This window comes from Mobula birostris, chromosome 7 (assembly GCF_030028105.1).
Source record: "Mobula birostris isolate sMobBir1 chromosome 7, sMobBir1.hap1, whole genome shotgun sequence".
Taxonomy (NCBI): Eukaryota; Metazoa; Chordata; class Chondrichthyes; order Myliobatiformes; family Myliobatidae; genus Mobula; species Mobula birostris.
Window position 1 is genome coordinate 152381191 of NC_092376.1, and position 21565 is coordinate 152402755.

At 37.5% G+C, this 21565-nt stretch overlaps 1 protein-coding gene across 4 annotated transcripts in view; it reads left to right on the forward strand.

Annotated features, from left to right (window-relative positions):
* Positions 1–21141, forward strand: part of LOC140200858 (follistatin-related protein 5-like) — a 681870-nt gene extending 660729 nt beyond the window's left edge. For 3 of the 4 annotated variants that reach the window (XM_072264488.1, XM_072264489.1, XM_072264490.1), the window contains exons 11-15: positions 4419–4537; positions 5786–5935; positions 10374–10481; positions 15942–16066; positions 19829–21141. In XM_072264488.1, the coding sequence (XP_072120589.1) occupies positions 4419–4537; positions 5786–5935; positions 10374–10481; positions 15942–16066; positions 19829–20531 (1205 nt within the window). In that variant the 3' untranslated portion in view covers positions 20532–21141. The remainder of the gene's footprint in view (positions 1–4418; positions 4538–5785; positions 5936–10373; positions 10482–15941; positions 16067–19828) is intronic. The other variant, XM_072264491.1, reaches the window with a different exon arrangement.
* The last annotated feature ends 424 nt before the right edge of the window (positions 21142–21565 follow it).

Sequence of the window (21565 nt, forward strand, 5' to 3'; positions counted from 1 at the left end):
TATTACATAGTTTACTGTGTATAGTTAAGATGCATTCTATATTGAGTTGGAGTTTATAACTAAGCAGAGAGGGGTGTTGTGTATTTAATATTTCAGTAATATGAGTAATATTGTAAATATGTTGTTTGATTAAGCATTCTTGTTCATTGAAATAATTAATTTGGAGTCATATGTAAAATACATGAATTGTATATGTCATGATGCTACCACGATATGCACATGCCTCACTTAAAGTAAAAACGAACGTACATGAACGATCTTCTGGGCTCCCTTTTTATTGCAATTAGTTTTTATATTATGGAGTTACAAAACATAACAGTTTGTAATCAGATCTTCTTCAGAACCACTGTTGTCTTGCTTCTAATTGTTCATTGAAGAAAATGTATCAATTTCCCTGTTAGCCCCTGCCAGCCTAGCACAAGCTTGGACAGTTGTGAAGTGAGGAAATTGTGGGTGGAAGTCCACTCCCCAGGAGCTCTACCACGTTTTAAATCTGCATGAAGTGTTGATATCAAATCTCTCATGACCGTAACTTGGAAACAAGTGTTCGTTACTTGTTCAAATTCAAATTTTATTTTAATCTGGAACCAGGAGAATAGAAGGAAATTTATCTTATTCACCAGAAAAAGTATGTTCTTTCTAGGAGACAATCAAGAATGTATGAGGGGAGATGGAAGCAAAACAGTATAGCACAGAAATAGGCCATTCTGCCCACGATGCCTGTGCCAACCACACTCAACGATTCAGGAGCAGATTCTTCTCCTCTGCCATCGATTTCTGAATGGACTTTGAACCCATGAATACTACCTCAGTGCTTCTTTTAATTGTTATTTTTGCACTACTTATTGAATTTAACTATATATATATATATATTTTTTTTACTATAACACAGTTTTTTCCTCTATTATTATGTATTGCAATGTACTGCTCCCACAAAACAACATTTTCCATGATATATACTGATGATATTAAACCTGATTCTGAATTTAAACTTCACATCTGCCTGCATCTATCTAAATCCTTCAATTTCTAGCATTTTCACTTGCTTAATTGCTTCTTAGATGTTGCTCTCTTATCTGCTTCCAGCACTATCCCTGGCAGCATATTCCACACGTCTACTGGTCTCTGTGTAAAATAAAACTTGCCACATAAGTGTCCTTTAAACTTCACCACCCCCCATATTAAAGCAATGCTCTCTGTTATTTGACATTTCCACTCTGAGAAAAAGCCTCCCTACACAAGGCCCTTTTTCACTCTACACACTTCTCATAATTTTACATACCTCCATCAGGTCACCTGTCGGCCTCCAACACTCCAGGGAAACCAGTCCAAGTTTGGTCAGCCTTATCGCTAATACTCTTTAATCCAAGTCACTCAGATGCCCAGCCTTACAGCCCTAGTGCTTGATTTTAATGGTTATTTTGCATAAGAAAAGAATTACAATTTTCTTTCTCTGCCGATGGCAATGTCCACAGATACACATGGGAAAATCAATAGCCAGCTGAATAAAAAAAGCAGCTCAAACCTCAGCAAAGAAGTAAATTTTGTTTTAGTTTACAATAAAATAAAAAGGATTGTTTATAAAATATATAATAAATACCAATTCACAAGTAAGATATTATTTGGTGAAGAAACAATCTATTTCTTAATGTCTTAATATCTTCTCCTATTGGTGACAAAATAAGCTGGGTATTATTTAATTCACAGAGGTGCATTTTGAATATGTTAGTTATACTGTAAGGAGAAATCTGAGCTGATACAATGGTACTGAAAAATTTTAGCACAGTAGATATTACGCAAAAACCTTAATGTCTTCTGTTCGGGTTTACATGTAGCGGTTTCCAACAGGATAGAAAAATCCAGACATTTCTCCTTAAAAGCTTGAGATCAGATGGTTAACTGCTAGACCCTATCTGGTATAATGGACTGATGAATCAGATATTAGCCTACTAAATCAGAGAGGAACCACTTGCTCTCTACTCTTCAACAACTGTTTTTATTAGACTTCTTTATGTGTTCTGTTGACTGGGTCAAAGATCCAGGCCAAAAGCCCTACGTATCTGAACCCTGCTTAAAGATTCATTTCAAGAATCAGCTAACTAATTCTAGATAAACTTCTTAAATTACAAACGTACTTCAATCATTTATGTTTCTCAAATCATTGCTTAAACTAGCATCTGACATAAATCAGCATTTACAGCAATTTTCTTGTTTTAACAATGTTACAGATGAATTGCCAGATCTATTTTCAGTAGATGTTGGTAAATTGTTAAATAAACAGTGCTGACAAATGAACTATTTGAACTTACGTAATTAAAAAATTGGCAGCTGTCAAACTGCCATCACAGAATGAGGCCTTCCATTGGTCATGATTGACCATGGATGTCACGTCCTACCTGTAATTGCAAGCCAGTACACCAGCCAGGGCATTATAATATGGAGAGCAAGCTGGTGCCCGTGCAGTAGTCTCTCCCTCTCCAGACAGCTGATGAATTCAAAGGATATATTTTGGCATCAGTGGCATTGCAGGAGTCATACTCAGCATAAGACTGCCTTAGAGACACCAGCTCAGGGTCTTTCCTTGCAGTTTACTCCAGAAGCCTTTCCCATGTTGGGTATAGCTGCAAAGCAGTGGAGGTTTGAGATCAGAGTTTTCCTTCACCAATCACAGAATGATCTACATGCAATTGCATATATGCATGCAATTTGAAAGGTATATAGCATTGCATGTGTTAATAAATAACACTAACCATTAACAGTACTTTCTGCATTTGTAAATCCCAAATCAGTAAGTTGTATATTGCAATGACTTATATAGTATATGTAATTAAATTATTGTTTACATAGTGTTCCATATAATAGATGATATATTTAATGGTCATTATTCATAATAATAAGAGTCCATACATTATGTAAATAAAACATTATACCATTGTTATAAAGCACTATGATTTGTGTATAGACCATTTATTTTTGAGACTGATTAACCTAAATAATTAATCTTTTTCTTTCTGGCATAGCAAAATTATAAATCCTAAAACTATTATAAAGCCAAATAATAATCAGAGAAATGAATTTCAAATAATGCAGTATGGCATTTAGCCACTTATCACAATTGATACAAGGAGAATGACATTTTAGTTACTTGTGGCACATATCAATCCACCCGAACAATGTCACTCTGCCATGAGGAGGGGCTGAGGTTGCAACTGCATATCTGTTTGGGTTTATATACAAACTTAAGCATATTTTTGGTACAAGAATAAAGACTTTTGTTTGCAACTAGTACCTTTATTCTGATGAAATATCAGGGGAAAATGTAAATTAGAAAGTCTTCTTGTGCAATGAACAATCTGTCAATGTAGAAGTACCTTTTACATTTTAAGCAACACTTACAACACGCTGGAGGAACTCAGCAGGTCGGGCAGCATCCGTGGAAACGATCAGTCAACGGATGCTGCCCAATCTGCTGAGTTCCTCCAGCGTGTTGTGAGTGTTGCTTTGACCCCAGCATCCACAGAGTATTTTGTGTTTTACAGTTTAAGATTCCCAATGTAAAACTGCCTGTGACAGTGATAGAGTCGAAATATTGTAGCAGACCTGGGTTTGCAGTGCTGAGGATATTCCATCCCTCACCAGGATGGAAGCATGTAGTTGCAACTGATCTCTGCACAATACGACAAACACTAAACTGTTCCCACAACCTATGACTCACTTTCAAGAGCTCTTCACCTCGTGTTCTTGATATTTATTACTTAGCTATTTATTATTATTATTATTCTTTCTTTTGTTGTCTCTTTGTACTTACTATGAATGCCTGCAGGAAAATGAATTTCAAGGTTGTATATGGGTGACATACATTTACTTTGATAACAAACTTTGAATACATGCCATCATTACAGAGAGCCGAGTTTAGAGCCCCAAACTATAACAGTAGGCCCTAGATATGTTACTTAAAAGAATAATCCATCAATATATACTATATAGGAGCCATGTCATATATAGCATGCATAGATCTGAAAATTCTAGATGTCAAAACTGTATAAGATTTAACTTTCCATTGCAAAACAATCATCCCTCAAGCCTGTCATTGAGGTATTGTGAGAAAATTAATGTTATAATTTGAGAAGGCACTGATGGAAAATGACCAATTGCATTTTTTCACAAATTTATGTATTATTGTTTTGATGCTTTTCCTGATGCCAAAAGTTGCTGTAGAAAATTGTTAAACTGGCAAACACATCTGTGCAATTTCCTTTTTCTTTGAAGGCTGCATTTTCATTGCCTTCAGCATTGCTTTTCCTTTTTATTTCCCGTATTATTTTTGAAATTCTGAGCTTTAAAAATAAATAATTTTAATATTTTAATATCTTTTCAGCATGTGTGCAAAAGAAATATTTTTCTGTTTTGTCTTCAAGGGCTAAGTGTTGGAAACATGTTCTATGTTTTCTCTGATGATGGAATCACAGTCATTCAGCCTACAGGATGTGAGATTCAAAGACAGATCAAAGCTAGCGACAAGATCATTGTAAGCTTTGTAAGTTTAAGATATTTCAATAGATTTTTAAACATCCTGATTTTTGGACTTTTATTTGTATTTTTGCATTGCTTAAACTTTCACTTTTGACCTATTTTTGAAGGCCAATTTTTATAAAAGAAAACTTTGTAGCAGGCTCCAGTGAAGTACAATATGATCATCTTCATTTCCTGCCCTTCCGAGCAAACTGCATAGCACTGCACATTGCCCATTCTGCTTAAATGATACTTGATCTCAAATATTGATTGGGCTTCTCCCTAGTCATTCTCCAACCAATATTGTAAGGCAGGTGGAACCATAATCTTCTGGTAACCATTTCCTACTGTACAAAACATCTGAAAATTAATCATACACATTCCTAGGGCAAATGTTGTAAGGTACCCATATTTCAATCACAAATCCTTCCCATACTGAAATATTGTAACTATTAATTATGCACGTATTGGTGGTTAGGTACATTTAATAGGACCAAATGTTGGTATGGGATACAAACAATTAATGTTTGAGCATTTAATTAATGCCTTCTGAAGCTTGAGATATGTTAATGTTACAAAATGTGACCCTAGAAGATGAATTTCCAAGAAGATCTTCAGATAATGCATGGTAGGATATGCATGGAAATCTTTCCCTCACCCCTTCAATAATCAAATAAAATTATTTCAGTAATACAAAAGTTAAATAAAACAATCACATTGCTATGTTGCTGCACATCTTAACTGAGAATGTATTAAAATATACAGACATGTCAGAAGCAAATGGTTAAGAACACAATGGTTTTGGTGCAATGATTTAAAATATTATTCCTTAATTGCTGAAGCCAAGTACAGTCCCTAATCTCTTGGGATACAAGTTTTTATTCACTGACATCTCCAAATATTCTAATCTGAATGATGTTCAGAAGCCTTGTTCCAACTTGGAGTTTCATGTTTCTAAAAGGCAATCAATTATCTAATGAACCAGGCTGGGGAAGCTTTCAACAATCTAGAAGTTTCCTTTATGGTTCCAATAAGTATTCCAAATTTAAAGGTGTCTTCCCCATACCACATTCAAAGGCTGGCTCAGCCTAAAAAGCCTTAATGAATATACTAAACATGTCATTCTCATTCAGAAACTTGCTTCAGTAATCTGCAAAGCTAACAACGAAGTGTACATCTCTTCAGAAATTAAACACAACAGGCTCAATTTGAATATTTACTTCAGACTTTTTAATAGATAAAGTCCTTAATGATAAATTCTCCTCCTTTACAGGAAGAAATCTGCCCCTCTGAAGAAGGGCAAACCCATTCACGTTGTGTCTGGGCCTTTGCTGTCAATATCAGAGACAAGTACATCTATGTTTCCCAACCCATGCAGAACCGAATACTGATCATTGACATTTCATCTCAGAAAGTCTTACAGGTAACCTTAATTAATATATTAAATAATTATTGCATCTCATAAGGGATTAAATCTTCCTTATTAGCTTAAATGGAATAGGTGTCATGTCTTGCTAAAATTGATAGAAAGAAAATTTCTAATGGCCATTGATCATACATTGTCAACTAAATTTGTGCGTATGATTTTGTTCCCTTTAGATCCAATCTTTCTAGTAGATACCATTTGAAATATATATCACAATCTGACATTTGCAAGCCACAAGAAAGAATGCAGCAAGAAATTGAAACATCACATTTGTCTGGGAGAAAAAAAGAGATGAAATTTTATTGTGACATTGCACGTATTTTGGAGACTCACAGGGGTCTCAGAACCCACAACTATTTTGCATCCTGCAAGGAAGTTGTAATACAAGTTGAATTAAGTCTTTCAAGTATGCCAGTTGGAAGTTGGCAGGGCAACAGATGATCTGATCCCTTCGCTAACGTTTTGAAACACACTACCGTTGGTTAACATGGCAGAACACATCTTTAACATCTGCATGTCTGTATCCACCCACCATCAGTGCTACTTAAAAGGGACCATGGTTTACTTTAAAGTTGAGTGCAAATGTCTTCTGCCTGCTGTTCTGACAGTGCAAGTGTTTGGTGATTCTACAGCTGATTCGAGTTGTAGAAGTCTACAGGGATTACTGTCACAAATGTTGAAAGAGTTTTACAGACTTCAGGCTTGTACATAAACTGTCAGGCATGTCTTGTTGTGGTTATTCCCTTGTATCATGGGATAGCCTAGAGTTTTGCACAGGTACATCCCCTCTCCACCTGCTAGTCTATGACAAAGGATAGTCTCCCACCATTTACATTAATGCGAATGATGCCTAAAGAAGATACCATCATTGCTGCAACTGTCAGCTTATGCTCAGCATGCAAGTTTGCACTTATGCCCCTCACTGAACGCAACTCCCATGCTTTCTTCAGCACTATTTCCATAGGATGAGCATTCGTATATACCCTAGCAATTGCATGTTCCTTTTTATTAAAAGAATCACTGTAATATAAGACAAGGCCATGCTCTCTTTTCACTGCTGCCATCAAGAATAAGGTACAGGAGCCTCAGGACCCACACCACCAGGTTCAGGAACAGTTATGATCTCTCAACCTTCAGGCTCTTGAACCAGAGGGGATAACTTCACTTGCCCCATCACTGAACTGTTCCCACAACCTATGGACTCATTTTCAAGGACTCTTCGTCTCATGTTCTCAATATTTATTGCTTACTTATTTTTTTCACTCTTTGTCTTTTGTATTTGCATAGTTTGTTGTCTCTTGCACGGTTGTTTTTACCAACCTATTGAGTGATGTCTTTCATTGATTCTTTTATGTTTCTTGGATTTACTGTGTATGCCCACAAGAAAACAAATGTCAGGACAGTATATGGTGACATATATTTAATGTGATAATAAATTTACTTTATTAAGTAAATTTATAACTTTAGAACTTTGACAAATGAATGCATTTGTAACCCACATAGAAACTGATCCCTCAATGCCAACTCTAGGAACATTTCAAAATTTACAGCCAACACAGTGAAATAACTCATGGATATTTCAGTAGTCTTTGACTGGATACTGTGTTTATAGCTTTCATAACTTTCCCTGGTTGCTTGGTTATAGTGGCTGGCTGATATTTTGGTAACCTCATTGAAATATTGTCAATTGACCTGGAGGACCCTAATAAACTATCCAATCTTATTTCCACTAAAATAATTCCTGATCATGTGGCTTTAGATTGTTCAAGTATAGATAAAACATTATTACTATTGGGGAAAATGCAAATATATTCTAAATGTCTCTCAATCTTTGTTATATGTAACTAATCTTACAATATATCCAACCTGAGTAATATTGTCCCTTCTCCCCAGACTCTATCTGCACTCACAGTTCCCCATATTAGCTTATACTTATTTAATTCAACATGCCTTCTGCTAGCCTGAACCATTACAACATTGCAAGATTATCAACAATATGTTTCCTGGTTCTCTTTGTTTGGCAATACTTTTGAAGTGTTTGACAAACTAACCATTGTTAATTCCAATGGCTCTTCCAGACTGACTTTGGAAGCTTCTACAAACAATACTAGAAACAAGACAACAATTAATTTAATGTACTTAAACTGAAGGTACCTTACAGCAATAATTATCTTATTGCAACCTACATCACATATGCTACATGTGAATCACTTCTAATAGCTGTGTTTACAAAAACTTAAATATATGGGCCTATGGTAGTAAATGGCCTACAAAGGTATTTCTACTTTGGGTTTCTCTACTTTAAAGCATGATTTTGAAAATATTTTCCTCATTTATTTGTTTACATGATGTGTTCTTTGTTGGCAATGTTTCCATTATCATCCACCTCTAACTGCCTCAGAACTGAGGCATTCACGAATCAAGCATATTACTGGGCTACATATAGACATATTAGTTAGCTACATATAGACAAAAACAGGTAAAGGTGGAATATCTTGTCGTTTGAAGGATATCAGTGAACAAGATGGAATTTTATAACAGAATCTTACCTTCATTGTCACTTTATTGTGATGAGCTTTATATATTTTTTTAAAAATCCTGGTTTTAATTGCTTGAATTTAAATTCGCCAGCTGTCATAGTGGCTTTCAAGCATGCATTTCCAGATTATTGGACCAGATTCTGTGGATGCTAGCCCGTTAGTTTAAATCTATTCTATGTTCCCTATAAATCATTCCAACTAACTATCTTGAAATCAGAAAATATAATGTCTCTATTTTAAGATTTTCTTTAAATCATGTCAAGATTTTGAGAAGTTTGGTACCAGCCATGATGCAGAATAGAACTTTAGTTTCACAAACATGAGAAAGTCTACAGATGCTAGAAATCCAAAGCAACACATACAAAATGCTGTAGGAACTCAGTGGGTCAGGCAGCATATAATAAACCGTCGACAATTTGGGCCAAGACTCTTCTTCAGGACTGAGGAGGAAGTGGTGAGATGCCTGAATAAAAATGTGTGGGGAGGTGAAAGAAGCTAAATAGAAGGTGACAGATGAAGCCAAGGGGGTGGGAAAGGTCAAGGGCTGGAGAAGAAGAATCTGATAGGAAAGGAGAGTGGACCATAAGAGAAAGGGAAGGGGGTGGGGGACCCAGGAGGAAGTAATCTGCAAGTGAGAAGTGAAAGGTCAGAGTGGGAAATAGAGGAACTTTAGTTTATCTTGTTGCTTTGTGCAATCTGACACTATTGTAAATATTACCTGTTTCAAAATGGAGGTCAAGGTGTTTATTTATGTGGGGAGTAGCCATTTAATAATTTTGTAGCCTGGGGAAAAGTACAAACTCAGGACAACAAATACTTTAAGAATGCAAACACAAGGAAATCTGCAGATGCTGGAATTTCAAGCAACACACATAAAAATTGCTAGTGAAACACAGCAGGCCAGGCAGCATCTATAGGAAGAGGTACAGTCGATGTTTTTGGTCGACCTGTGAATCTGCGTTCATCAGCAATTTTTATGTGTGTTACAACAAATACTTTTTTCGGGTTTTAATTCCTTTATCTGTTTTAGATGTTTCAGCGCCGGAAGAAGGTCTCAAAACAAAACGAATGAATTTACGACCAGTTCCTGCTGTTACAATCTCAGTTTAACTTTTGATCCACACCCTTGTGTATCGACGAATCGCGTATGCAGTATAAAAATACATAAAGTAAACCGCACAAAACTAATATAAAACTAATACGGTAGTGGCAATTCTGAAGGAACACAATACAAACAACATTAGAATCCCACCAACCCTGTACCTTATACATAGCAGTGAAAATGTAAGCAAATACATCTCATCTAAGACGTCTACTCCCTTTTAGTATGCACGTGCTTAACTTCCAAACAGAGACTAAACATTCACGTTACGCTGTTACATGCACAATCAGTCATGATACAATAAAGTTAGACAAAAGGTACACTTTGGCACAACTTTTACAAGATATTGCCTGATAGTTAAATTACAGGAAGACTGACCTACTTGGCCGATAAGGAAGTTTGCACAAGCCACGCTATCCAGCGCCGATGCCTTCACTCATGAAAATCTAAAGTATCCACATGTAAAACCTGTCAAATTACCAATATTCTCGATTCGCCAACAAGCATAAACAAATTCGCATGGATGTCGTCAATTAATACTCACCATTCCTCGCCATGCCCAGTATCTCTGGGAGGAACTTAATCCCAAAGCCCCACCAGCTTCTTCTGCTGTAAACAAAAATGGTCTCCCCACTATCCCGCGCGCGCATAATGACATCACCATCTCCACTTAAAGGCACAAACAACTATTCTAGCATTACCCGGATGGATGATTAAGTACACTTTTAACGATAATGAATAAGATTCGACGGTCACCCGGTTACATTAATAACCTCTCATAATTTCTTCACAGGCAGTGTCAACAGATCCTGTTCCAGTGAAATTACAGTATGACAAATCACATGACCAAGTCTGGGTCCTCAGCTGGGGAGATGTGAACAAAAGCAATCCGACTCTACAGGTATGTGAAAGTTAACATATCTTCCTTTTGTGAGGAATAACCAAAACTAGTGTCATCAATTTTAAATTAATAATTTAAAGTAGGTAAAGACTACTTAAAGGTAGGTAAGCCTCTAATTCTTCCTAGTCAATATAAAATAACTCCTTGCCAAAGCATTTCTCTCTCTGTGGTCATTTTGCATAACCTATTTTATATTTTTGTTTGATACAGAGGGAGACAATTTAGACCATTGAGTCAATGCCATTTCACAGAATAATCCCAACCGTCATAGGCACCATTTATCTGCCCTTGTAACCTATTTTTGTATGTTTACTGACATCCCACTCATTCTCTTGTGAACTGCTTATGCTAAGGATAATTTACAATACACTATTAACCTAACTACCAGCGCAGCTTTTGATATGGGAGGGAGCTGAAACACTCAGGAGAACCACCCATGTGTGGTCACAGGAAGCTAGATTGCATACATCCGTGCATTAATGCATATGTTCATCTGCAGACTGCAGAGAATTGTTTGTTCTTGTCAACAACACCATCAATTTACAGGACATGTCAGTCAGGGACTAGGGCTATATTATATATATATATATATATGTGACTATATGTTTACTGCATCTTATATGTGCCTTGTGCTGTGTATGACTGTTGGTACTGCGTTTTGCACCTTGGCTCCAGAAGAACTCAGTTTCTTTTGGCTGTATTCATGGGTATTCATGTATGGTTGAATCATAATTAAACTTGAAGTTTAATTAGAACTTAAAAATGTGCAAACTCTACACAGAAATGGGGTTGGAAAAAAAACAGTTATGGGATGTATAGTCTAATCCTGCTCCCATATCTTTTGGATACCAATGATCAGAATTGAGTCCATAGTCAAGAGACATTACCGTTAATTACCAAAACAAGCAGTGCTGGAAGTACTCAGCAGGATAGGCTGAAAGTCTTCCCACAGATTTCTAGCACTTCATTTTTTTGAGATTTTCCAAACCTGCAGTTTTGTTTTGATTGTCATTAGCTACTTAATTATTTCTTGATTATCAACATCTGGGACCAAGCAGCAAATATGGGACCAAGAATACTTATACTGCAAGAATCTGACAACATTAGACCGTCTACTTCTGTACAATATTTTAGTTCCCATGCTGTGCATCTCCAGGACTGCAACTTCCAAATCTTGTCCTTTTAATTCCCAATCCCAGACTTCCAAATCCAGGCCAACCCATTTCATACCCAAACATCCAGGTATTGGCCTCCTTCTGCAAACCCAAGTAGTGGAGCATTATCCTGCTCCACTCCTTTGGTCTGCAGGTTAAATCCATTCTCTATAATTTCATTACACTGTGCAGTGCTATTGCTTTATGACAATGGCTAACGGGCAGATGGCTGAATCCTGTGTGTCTGCAATAGACAGCTAGCTGTTGGTCTTTAATTGTGAGCTGTCTGCTCATGCATAGCTGTGAACTGTTTGGAGATGGCCTGTTGAGAACTAATAGCTGTTTGATAGAGAACTAATAGCTGTTTGTTGGTGCCTGGCTGAAGAATGGTTTCTGACGGTGGTTGGCTGCAGTTTGGAAAGTTACTTAATGGCAGTTGGATTATCTCCAGCAGGTGGCCATTAGTTTTAGAGAGCACGTTCTGGTGACTGAGCGTTGATGCTGGGGTTGATATGGTTTTTTCAGCTGGTGGTGATGGAGGCTGAGCAGCTCCTCACAGCTGGTGGCTGCACACAGACAGATGACAGACAGCTAATTACTATTAACTGGCTTCTTTTCTCTGTTAGTGACTGGCTAGCTTCCAATAGAACCATTGTGAGCATTCATCCTACCAAGTCTTCTTGTTATACAGGGCTTAAAACTGAACGTTTTCATTGTGTGAAATAGTTTTCATATACTGGACTAGGGACATTTTATAAATGTAAATAAGTTCCTATACACTAGAGAATACATTAAATATATAGTAAAAAAATCATAACCTGCAGCTCCAGCTCATATATTTCTACTTTCTTTTCTCCATCAACAGGACAAGAAGTTTAGATTTTCTAGGCCAATACTTTATCACACTCAAAAAGTTCATGTTGACATTTTTCAATGAGGTTAAACAGACAGGGTCTATACCAGATCTTGTAGGAGAATGAGAGACAAACTTCTTGAAAAGCACAGAATTTTGAAGGGGTTCGGTTGGACAGAAGAAAAGCTGATGTTTACTGGTCAGTATCTTAAATCAAAGGCTCACTATTTAGGACTTACACAGTGAGTGATAGGGCTGTGAGGAGTGCCGTAGAACAGAAGGATCTGGGAATACAGATCCGTAATTCCTTGAAAGCAGTGTCACAGGTAGATAGGGTCATAAAGAAAGCTCTTGGCACATTGGCCTTCATAAATCAGAGTACTGAACACAAAATTCTCTGCAGATGCTGGAAGTCCTCTTCAGTCCTGATGAAAGGTCTTGGCCCAAAACATTGACTGTTCATTTCCACGGATGCTGCCCAACCTGCTGAGTTCCTCCAGCGTGTTGTGCATGTTAATCAGAGTACTGAGTCAGGAGTTGAGGTGTTATGTTGAAGTTATACAGTATAAAATCCTGGTGAGACCTAATTTGGAGTATTGTGGTCACCTAGCTACAGGAAAGATGTCAATAAGATTGAAGGAGTGCATGGAATATTTACAAGGATGTTGCCCAGGACTTGAGGTGCTGAGTTATAGGGAAATGTTGAATAGGTTAGAACTTTGTTTCCTCTAGTGTAAAAGAATGAGAAGATATTTAGTAAAGGTATACAAAATTATGCAGGGTATAGATAGGGTAAATGCAAGCAGGCGTTTTCCAGTGAGGTTGTGAGAGACTAGAACTACAGGCCATGGGATAAGGATAAAAGATGAAATAGTTAAGGGGAAAATGAGGGGAAATTTCTTCACTGAGAGGGTCGTAAGAGTGTGGAATGAACTGCCAGTGCAAGTGATGCATGCAAGCTTGATTTCAACATTTAAGAGAAGTTTAGATGAGTACATGGCTGGTAGAGGAATTGAGGCAGGTTAATGGGACTAAGCAAATTAAACATTCAACACAGATTAGATGGACTGAGCAGACTCTGTAGTGGTTTATGACTATTTCAAATTAAGGGCCCAGCTATACAGGACAAAATTCAGCAGAAATTTCTTCATCGAGAGACCAATGAACCTTTGGCGTTCTCTTCTTAGGAAAGTCATGTCGATTTTTAGTAATTGAGTGATGAACGTACCTGAGCAAGTGTGGGAACATTGCGTTGAGAGAATAAATAATCCATGATCTGAATGAACAGTAGAACAGACGTAAGATGCTGAGTGGCCCATTCCTGTTTCTTAGTCCTTCTGTAATACTGTCCGATCTAAAAGTAAACACAATAAACTAAAAATACTCTTTTTAAATTGAAAATGAAATTGATCAAAATATTTATTTATTCATTCTACCAGCTTCCTCTTAATGTCGCCATATTGCGGACAGTTTTGTGAGCTGGAAAATGGATGCTGATGATGTCATACCCATCTCCTAGTAGTATAGTCAGTTACACAAAATGTAAGATCAAAGGAGTCACAAGAAAGTGCAGATGCTGGAATCTGGAGCAACAAACAATCACTACAGCAAGTGAGTTGGTCAAGCAGCTAAAGAGCAACTTGACCTTAAGGAGGAGTAGCAAAACTAAACCATAAACCTTCACTTGCATTCCTTTTTGGCACAGTGAGCTCTTTTGCTCTAAGAAATTGCCAAACAATCTCCAAGTGCTTAAAAAGATTTATTTCATAGAATGTATGCCCGAGAGTTGAATTAGCCTGACTTCAATAACAATATATTTTACTTTGTATGAAGGGAAATTTAACACCGCCTGTGTAGTATAAAACTGGTGGTAAAGTGTTATGAAATATAAAATCAGAATAATTTTTCTGAGAACAACTCCAGATATTTCCATTCAAAGGAGATTTAAAAAAATATAAAACTCCTGAATAATGTTACGGAAGTACTCAGTTATGGCAGTTTTTAATAATCTTCCCTGTTTATGTAAAATTGGTAGGTGCTTTGAAATTATAGATTAGTAAGCAGCAATAGAAGTTCTCCTGCTGTTCACTATGATTCAAAGACACAATGTACATTTATTATCAAAATGTGTATGCAGTATGCAACCCTGAGGTTTGCCTTCCCCACAGATAGCCTTGACGCAAAGAAAACCATGGAACCCATTCAAAGAAAACAGCAAACCCCTCTCCCAAGCCCATAAAAGCAAATCACTCAACCAGCAACAAAAAAAAGTGACTGAGAAAACACAGAAAATAAAACACAAAAACAAGAGTCCAGGCATATTCAGTTCAGCTCACTGATCAGTATCTGCAGGCTGCCTGGATTCAAGGTCACCCAAAATAGCAACAAAAAAGGAGCGCCCAGAAACCAGAAACACATCATAACGTGGACTACAGAGTCCAATCCACAAAATGCATCCATCAAACCTTGCCCAAGGACTCTGGTACCAGCCTCCAACAGCATCGAGGGAGAGAGATACCATTTGAACACAGGAACCTCCCTTCAAGAGCAGCGAGCAAGAGGGAGAGAGGGAGAGAGAGACCATCACACATAGATGCCTCCCTACGGCAGCAGCGAGTGAGAGGCTGGTAGACAGCAGTGAACACCCTCTCACCTTCCACACTCGTCTCAATGACTTCAATCTTCCTTGTGCTTTAATTGGCGAGATAGGTGAGAAATGGAGTTAATCGTGGTCTCACACACTGTCTCCAGGCTTCTTGGAAATATTTAGTCCTAACTAAGTTTGCAAGTACCCAATGATATAATTATATAGAGCTCCATTGTAAGAAATTCAGTAAGGTATACAAATATAGAAGCTGCCCTTGATTCAACCCAATCTGCATTGTAATAATAAAGTGTTCAGAAAACACACAACAGATCATGCAGCATTCCGTAGGGAGAAATCCTGCATCCATACAGTACAAAATTAACTGGTCTGATTCATTGTGCTCATTGTTGCATATATCCTGATTACACTGAGTTCTAAATAATAAGTTCTTGTCTCAATGTGCAGGAAAATTCAGGAGCAAGATTCCCATTTTTATGATCTGGCCAACATTTTTGTTTGAACAGCTGCACCCCTCCTAAAGGATCCTTTGACTTTACATCCATTGAAATTTTAACACACATGTTGGGATACGTGATGCAGAAGGTTGTTCTCAGCAGTATCCCTTTCAATTAAATATTCCACACAGTGCAGCATTACAAATGTTGAATTCATCCTTAGATAAGACAGCATAACAGAGGCAGTGTATATGGAGTCATAATCCGGCAGGTATGTAGTATTAAAAAATTAAGTAAATGTCAAAGAAGGTGAACTGAAGGCACCAGGATCTGGCAGTTGTAGTTAGAGATCTAAATAGTGAACTTTAATTTGGAGTTACACGACTGATTATCAGACTTGTATTTTTGCAGGTTATCACTCAAGCAAGTGGAAATGGAGACCATCATACTATCCACATGCAACCAGTTGGCAAGCAGTTTGATCGCGTTGATGACTTCTTCATTCCTCCAACCAATCTCATCATCAATCACATTAGGTACAACCTTATTGTTTTCTTTTAAGGGAAGGTTCCGGTGTTGGTAGAGTGGAACCGGGTGGGTCTCTGTTTACAGGAAGACGTGGAATGTAAGTGTAAAGCAATTGTACATCCTTTGTTAAAGATAAGCCAATTGGAGCCAGAGAATGGAAAGCTAAAATGATGGAGGCCATCCAAAGTATCAAGGATGTTCATGGGAAATGACTGGACCTGGGGAGAAAGATGGAGTCAAGGTTGGAAGAAATAAGTTCTGCAAGGCTGGTGTGGTGGATCTCCCACAAGCCCTGCTTGTGGGCTTTGGGCTTAACATGGAAGTGAGGAGAGACTCTCAAGAAATGAGGTCGAACACTGTGTGGCATATAGTGGCTTAATGCTTGAGGATGACCTTGCACTTTATTTCTTTCTGACAGCCAGTCTGTAAAATAGCAAGGTGATCATTAAGGTGTTAACACACACTCTGATGTATGCAACATAGATGGCAGCAGTAAAGTTCATTAGCTGCTGTTTACCATCACTACAGAACTTGTATGTGTCCAGCTCAAAGAATCAGGCAGGACAGATCATTACAAACACAACCCACCCTGTAAAATGCCTTTTCCAAAGTCTCCCTTCTGGAAAGCTATACAGGGCTATTAAAACAAAACTTAACACTATTTTAAAGTGTTTACAGTGCAGTGATGGTGGCACAGATAAAGGGCGGGGTGGGGGGGTGAGGGGAGGCTACTAGAATGGTTGAGCAGATCAATTGCCTGGGGAAGAAGCTTTTTAAAACAGTGTTATGAGGCTGTTTACATTGTAAATGCATGCTGATATCTACGTACTGTTTTTATGCATATCTTATTCCATATCCGTAGTTTAACCTCTACCTTTATTTTATATAATTTATTACTCTTTATAATTATTGAATGTTGTTGATTTTTATTGAATGTTGCACCCTGACCAACACACCACAGCAAATTCCTAATACGTGTAATTGTATATGGTGAGTAAAGTAGATCTCTAATCCTTGATAGAGGTTAGCACGCTGACCATAGCAAGTGGCAATCAGCAGGAGAGAATGGGTCATAAAGACCTTCCTGACCTCTACTGAGTGTTGGCAATTGATCTGAAACGTGAGGTCTCCCATTATGTGCAATTAACTCTGAGTTAGTTTTCAACTTTGCCCATTACCTGATCTATAGACAAAACTGTTCATTGCACAAAAGTGTCTTCTGAAACACCTCACACCAAGTTGACTAATTTATCCTAATTCCATTGAAAGAAAAGCTGCAGCAAGCTTAGCTGTGGAGAAAACCATGAATTCTGTCATCTTCATGGTGTAAAAACAGTAAACTCATATTGTATGTTTCAAAGGTATTGTAATATCAGAACCAATGATTATCAAGGATGTTTCGTGTTTAGAATCAGTATGCAATATGTCATACATTGCAAGCATGTTGGAGGTATCTTTCCTCTTGAACAATTCTTATTAATTAGTATTACATTAAATCTACAAAAATGTATACTAAGTACTCAGCACAATCGAGGATGACACTGAAGTCTTATTGGTATGTTTGCTCCTGGTAATTTGGCTGACACCGTGCAAATGCAATTCATTAGAGTACACTTGTCATCTCCAAAATGCACATAAACATTATCTGACCTGGGTAGGTACCCTGAGCAGTTGTTTCCAGGTGTAATTGCACCTCAGGAAAATCAGCCTGGCCCCATTGGTGAATACTTCACTTGAGCAAGATTGATAACAATGGACAGAAATTCTTTTTGTAAGTGTTGCTTCCTCAGAATTTCTTTTTTGTTTATGATAGACCACTTGAAGCTGAACACAAATATAATTTTGGGCTACTTGTATCAAATAGGAATTTGGAGAAACAACAATAGCATAATGGTGCTGATGCATTGCAATTGTTCAATCTACTAAGCTAAAAATGTCCTGTTAATAATTTTCATTTGCACTCAGTGTCTGAGGCTTCTCACTTAAGTGTCCAACAATAATCAGCCAGCATTGATGGATTCCAGTTACCCTGATTCTGTTCCTCTGTGACCGCAATATCCTGGTGAAATCTTTCACCATGCTCGTCATGGACAGTACTAAGATTTTGCAGGGAAGAAGTCTAAATGGGAATGCAGAAAATGAATCTTTAGTGGCATGTTGCACTTCATGGTTTTGTTTGCTTCAAGCATGTTGCCAACCAAATCCACGTAGTTTGGTGCTCTGTAGTTGTCAAGATAAATTTCAACAACGTCCTTAAATGTCTTCCAAGCAATTTTCTCCAGTACCACTAGAAGTCTTCGAATTGCCTGCCATTGATGACCTGTTCGATTTGTGGACCAACAAAAATGCCTTCCTTAATCTGGGCATCAGTTATTCTTACTTGAATTTATGAATTGAAATAACAGATATAAGTGATTTCAAAATTAAAAAGTGCGTGATAAGGAAATTTCATGATGATTTTCGTGCTCAAGCAGTCCAAAGTCCATAAGATACACTTAAAAGTATTCAGGAAGCAAAATCTTTGTTGTGCAGTGTAATTACCCAGCAACAATTGCAGATTTTAAAATGTCATAAATGTCACACCTGATGTTTTTTCACTCTTACCAACACATAAACTAGAGTCTTTTGGTACAACTTATGACTTTCACTGAACACTCACGTAAATGACATCATGCTGAGATCACCAATAAGATGTCAATTAAATGACCTGCCCTGAAACATCAGTGTCTCACTTGTAGCATCCAACAGCCTGAATTTTCAAAATTTGGGATTCTAAAAAGGTCCTTCATTGATCTAGAGCTGCACACTGTGATCTCTGCCTCATTGGTTATCCTTCCTCATGCAACTGTTCCTGACAAAGGACTCAATCAGACCCTGTGATCCTATGTGGGGTACTAACACAGGTAGAGGCTCAACATGTTTCTTTGCCTGTTTCAGATGTTGCAACATAACTGAGTGTATCTGTAGTGTGTGCTGAGGTGATCTATAAACCAGTCTCGTTTAGATGTTAATTATAATAATTAAGAGGAATTGGGGCTTCAGAATATGTGGATACACTTTACTGCAGTCTTAAAGAATGGCTGCATGTCACACATATAATGTCATATGTGACTTATTTACTCACATATATACCATAGAATCATCCAGTGTTCAACTGCCTTTCTTTTTAGTCAACTTCCTTACCTGCAGAACCACACCACAGGAATATGTGGAAAACCCTTTTTGTAGATGCCAGTTGTCCTTAGAAAACTGCAGTTGTTGTTAATTAAATAATCATTGTTTAACATGAAGGGAATGTCAGTAAGTGTTCATTGCTCCTCTATCATAATTTTTGAAGAATTTGGAAACTCCAGGAAAAACTTGTCTTACAAGATTTTCCATGGTTCTTCTGCTAGCTGGGTAGACTCTACCCAAAATAATCAGCAACTCTTTACAAAAGGTATTCTTTTATCTTCCAAAAGTAGATTTAAGACCATAAGTCATAGGAACAGAATTAGGCCATTTGACCCATCTAGTCTGATCTGCCATTCAATCATGGCTGATCCTTTTTTCCCCTCCTCTGCCTCATTTCCCAGTCTTTTCCCCATAACCCTTGACGGCGTTTCCAATCAATCACGAACCGATCAATCTCTGCCTTAAATACACCCAACGACCTGGCCTCCACAGCTGCCTGTGGTAACAAATTCCACAAATTCACCACTCTCTAGCTAAAGAAATTACTCTGCATCTCCATTTGATGGAGAACTAATCATTTATGTCTTTTTGTTTAGATTCGGATTTATTGTTCATAGCTCAGAAGCAGCACTTCACAAGATTGACCTGGAAACTGTGGCCTACATCAAGACAATCAGCCTAAAGAACTACAGCTGCATCCCAGAAGCAATGGCCTACACTCATCTGGGTGGCTATTACTTTATCCATTGTCAGACAAATGACTCAAGTTTGCCTCAGTCACAGATCATCATTGACAGTGTCACTGATTCTGTGATTGGATACAATGATAAAGTGTCAGGTACTCCATACATCTCCCCTGATGGACACTACATAGTCAGCACAGATGATTACAGGGGGCTAATTACAGTCCAGTCTGTTACCTTGCGGGGTGAGATCATATCTACATTTGAAATTACTACAAATCTACACATTGTTGATGTGACCTTCCAGCTATCTTTCACAGAAGCCAATGAATATTACATCTATGCCAGCTCCCGTGTTCAAACGGATTTGTTGTTTCTGGAACTCTCCACAGGGAACATTAAATTCATTAAGGGCTTGGAAGTTCCCATTAAACAAAAGGACTGGTTGTGGAATAGCAATAACAGGGCAATAGTTAACAGTGGTCTATTTGGACAGCATCTCATTACTCCGTCTAAGGATTCCCTATTCATCATAGGAGCAAGACAAAAGAAATTGAACTGTGAGATATCCAAGATAACACGAGGCAACACAATTGTGTGGGTTGGGGAAGCATGAAAATCCACAGAGCGGAGCTTAACTTCATCCAATGACCTTTTACACTGCTTTTAAGACAACTGTACAGATAGCATCTGCATTTTTTTACACACTGAAAAGCAATCTTACTGTACACAACTTTGCTGAACTTAGTGTTTTGAATATTATTGTGAGCATAGATTGCAAGTATGAGTTATTAATAAATTAAACCTTTTATGTTTTAATGTTTTCATCTTTAAAATCATACATCACCTCTTTCATTTCTGCAGAGAAAGAAATATATTTTCGATAACTTTTCACTGTGGACTATCATAAATGTATTCTAAAAGAAAACAAGAGCTACAGGATATTTCTTTTCCACCCCTTATTCATCTGTTCCTACAATTTTTACTTTGAAATCAATCACATTGTTCCATCTTTATTTTTAAATTTGGGTGTGATCATGAACTACAGTCCTCAAATGGTCACAAAGCAAAAACAATAAAGATACACGTTGATTGAAATTAATTCAGCTAATTGTTGTTTAGTATTTTGCTCTTCCCCTCTAGTTCTGAGATTCTTTTATTAAATTGATGGACATTCTGTATAAGGTACAATTTCTAAAATTTAACAGAGCATCACACACACACACAACTCAGCAGGAACTTAGCAAGTAATGCAACATCTATGGAGAGGAATAAAGAGTTGACATTTTGGGCCAAAACTCTTCATCAAGACTCGCAAAACATCAACTCTTTACTCCTCTCCATAGATGCTGCCTAATCTGCTAGGTTTTTTCCAACATTTTGTATGTGTTGCTTTAGATTTCCAGCATCTGCAGAATCTCTTGTGTGTCCAAAAATTAACAGATTTGCTTCTGCTATGTTATTATGTATGGTCAGACCCTTCATGCAGTGTACTGTCTTTGTACAGAAGAGGTAGAGCAGAGGAGAAAATAACTCACTGTGTCATTAATGCATTTCCTAACCCTGATGGTGAATAAGCAATGCACAGGGCTGAATAGAAAATACTTTTGAAACAGGATTTCCACCATCCTCTTAAAGACAAAATTGAGT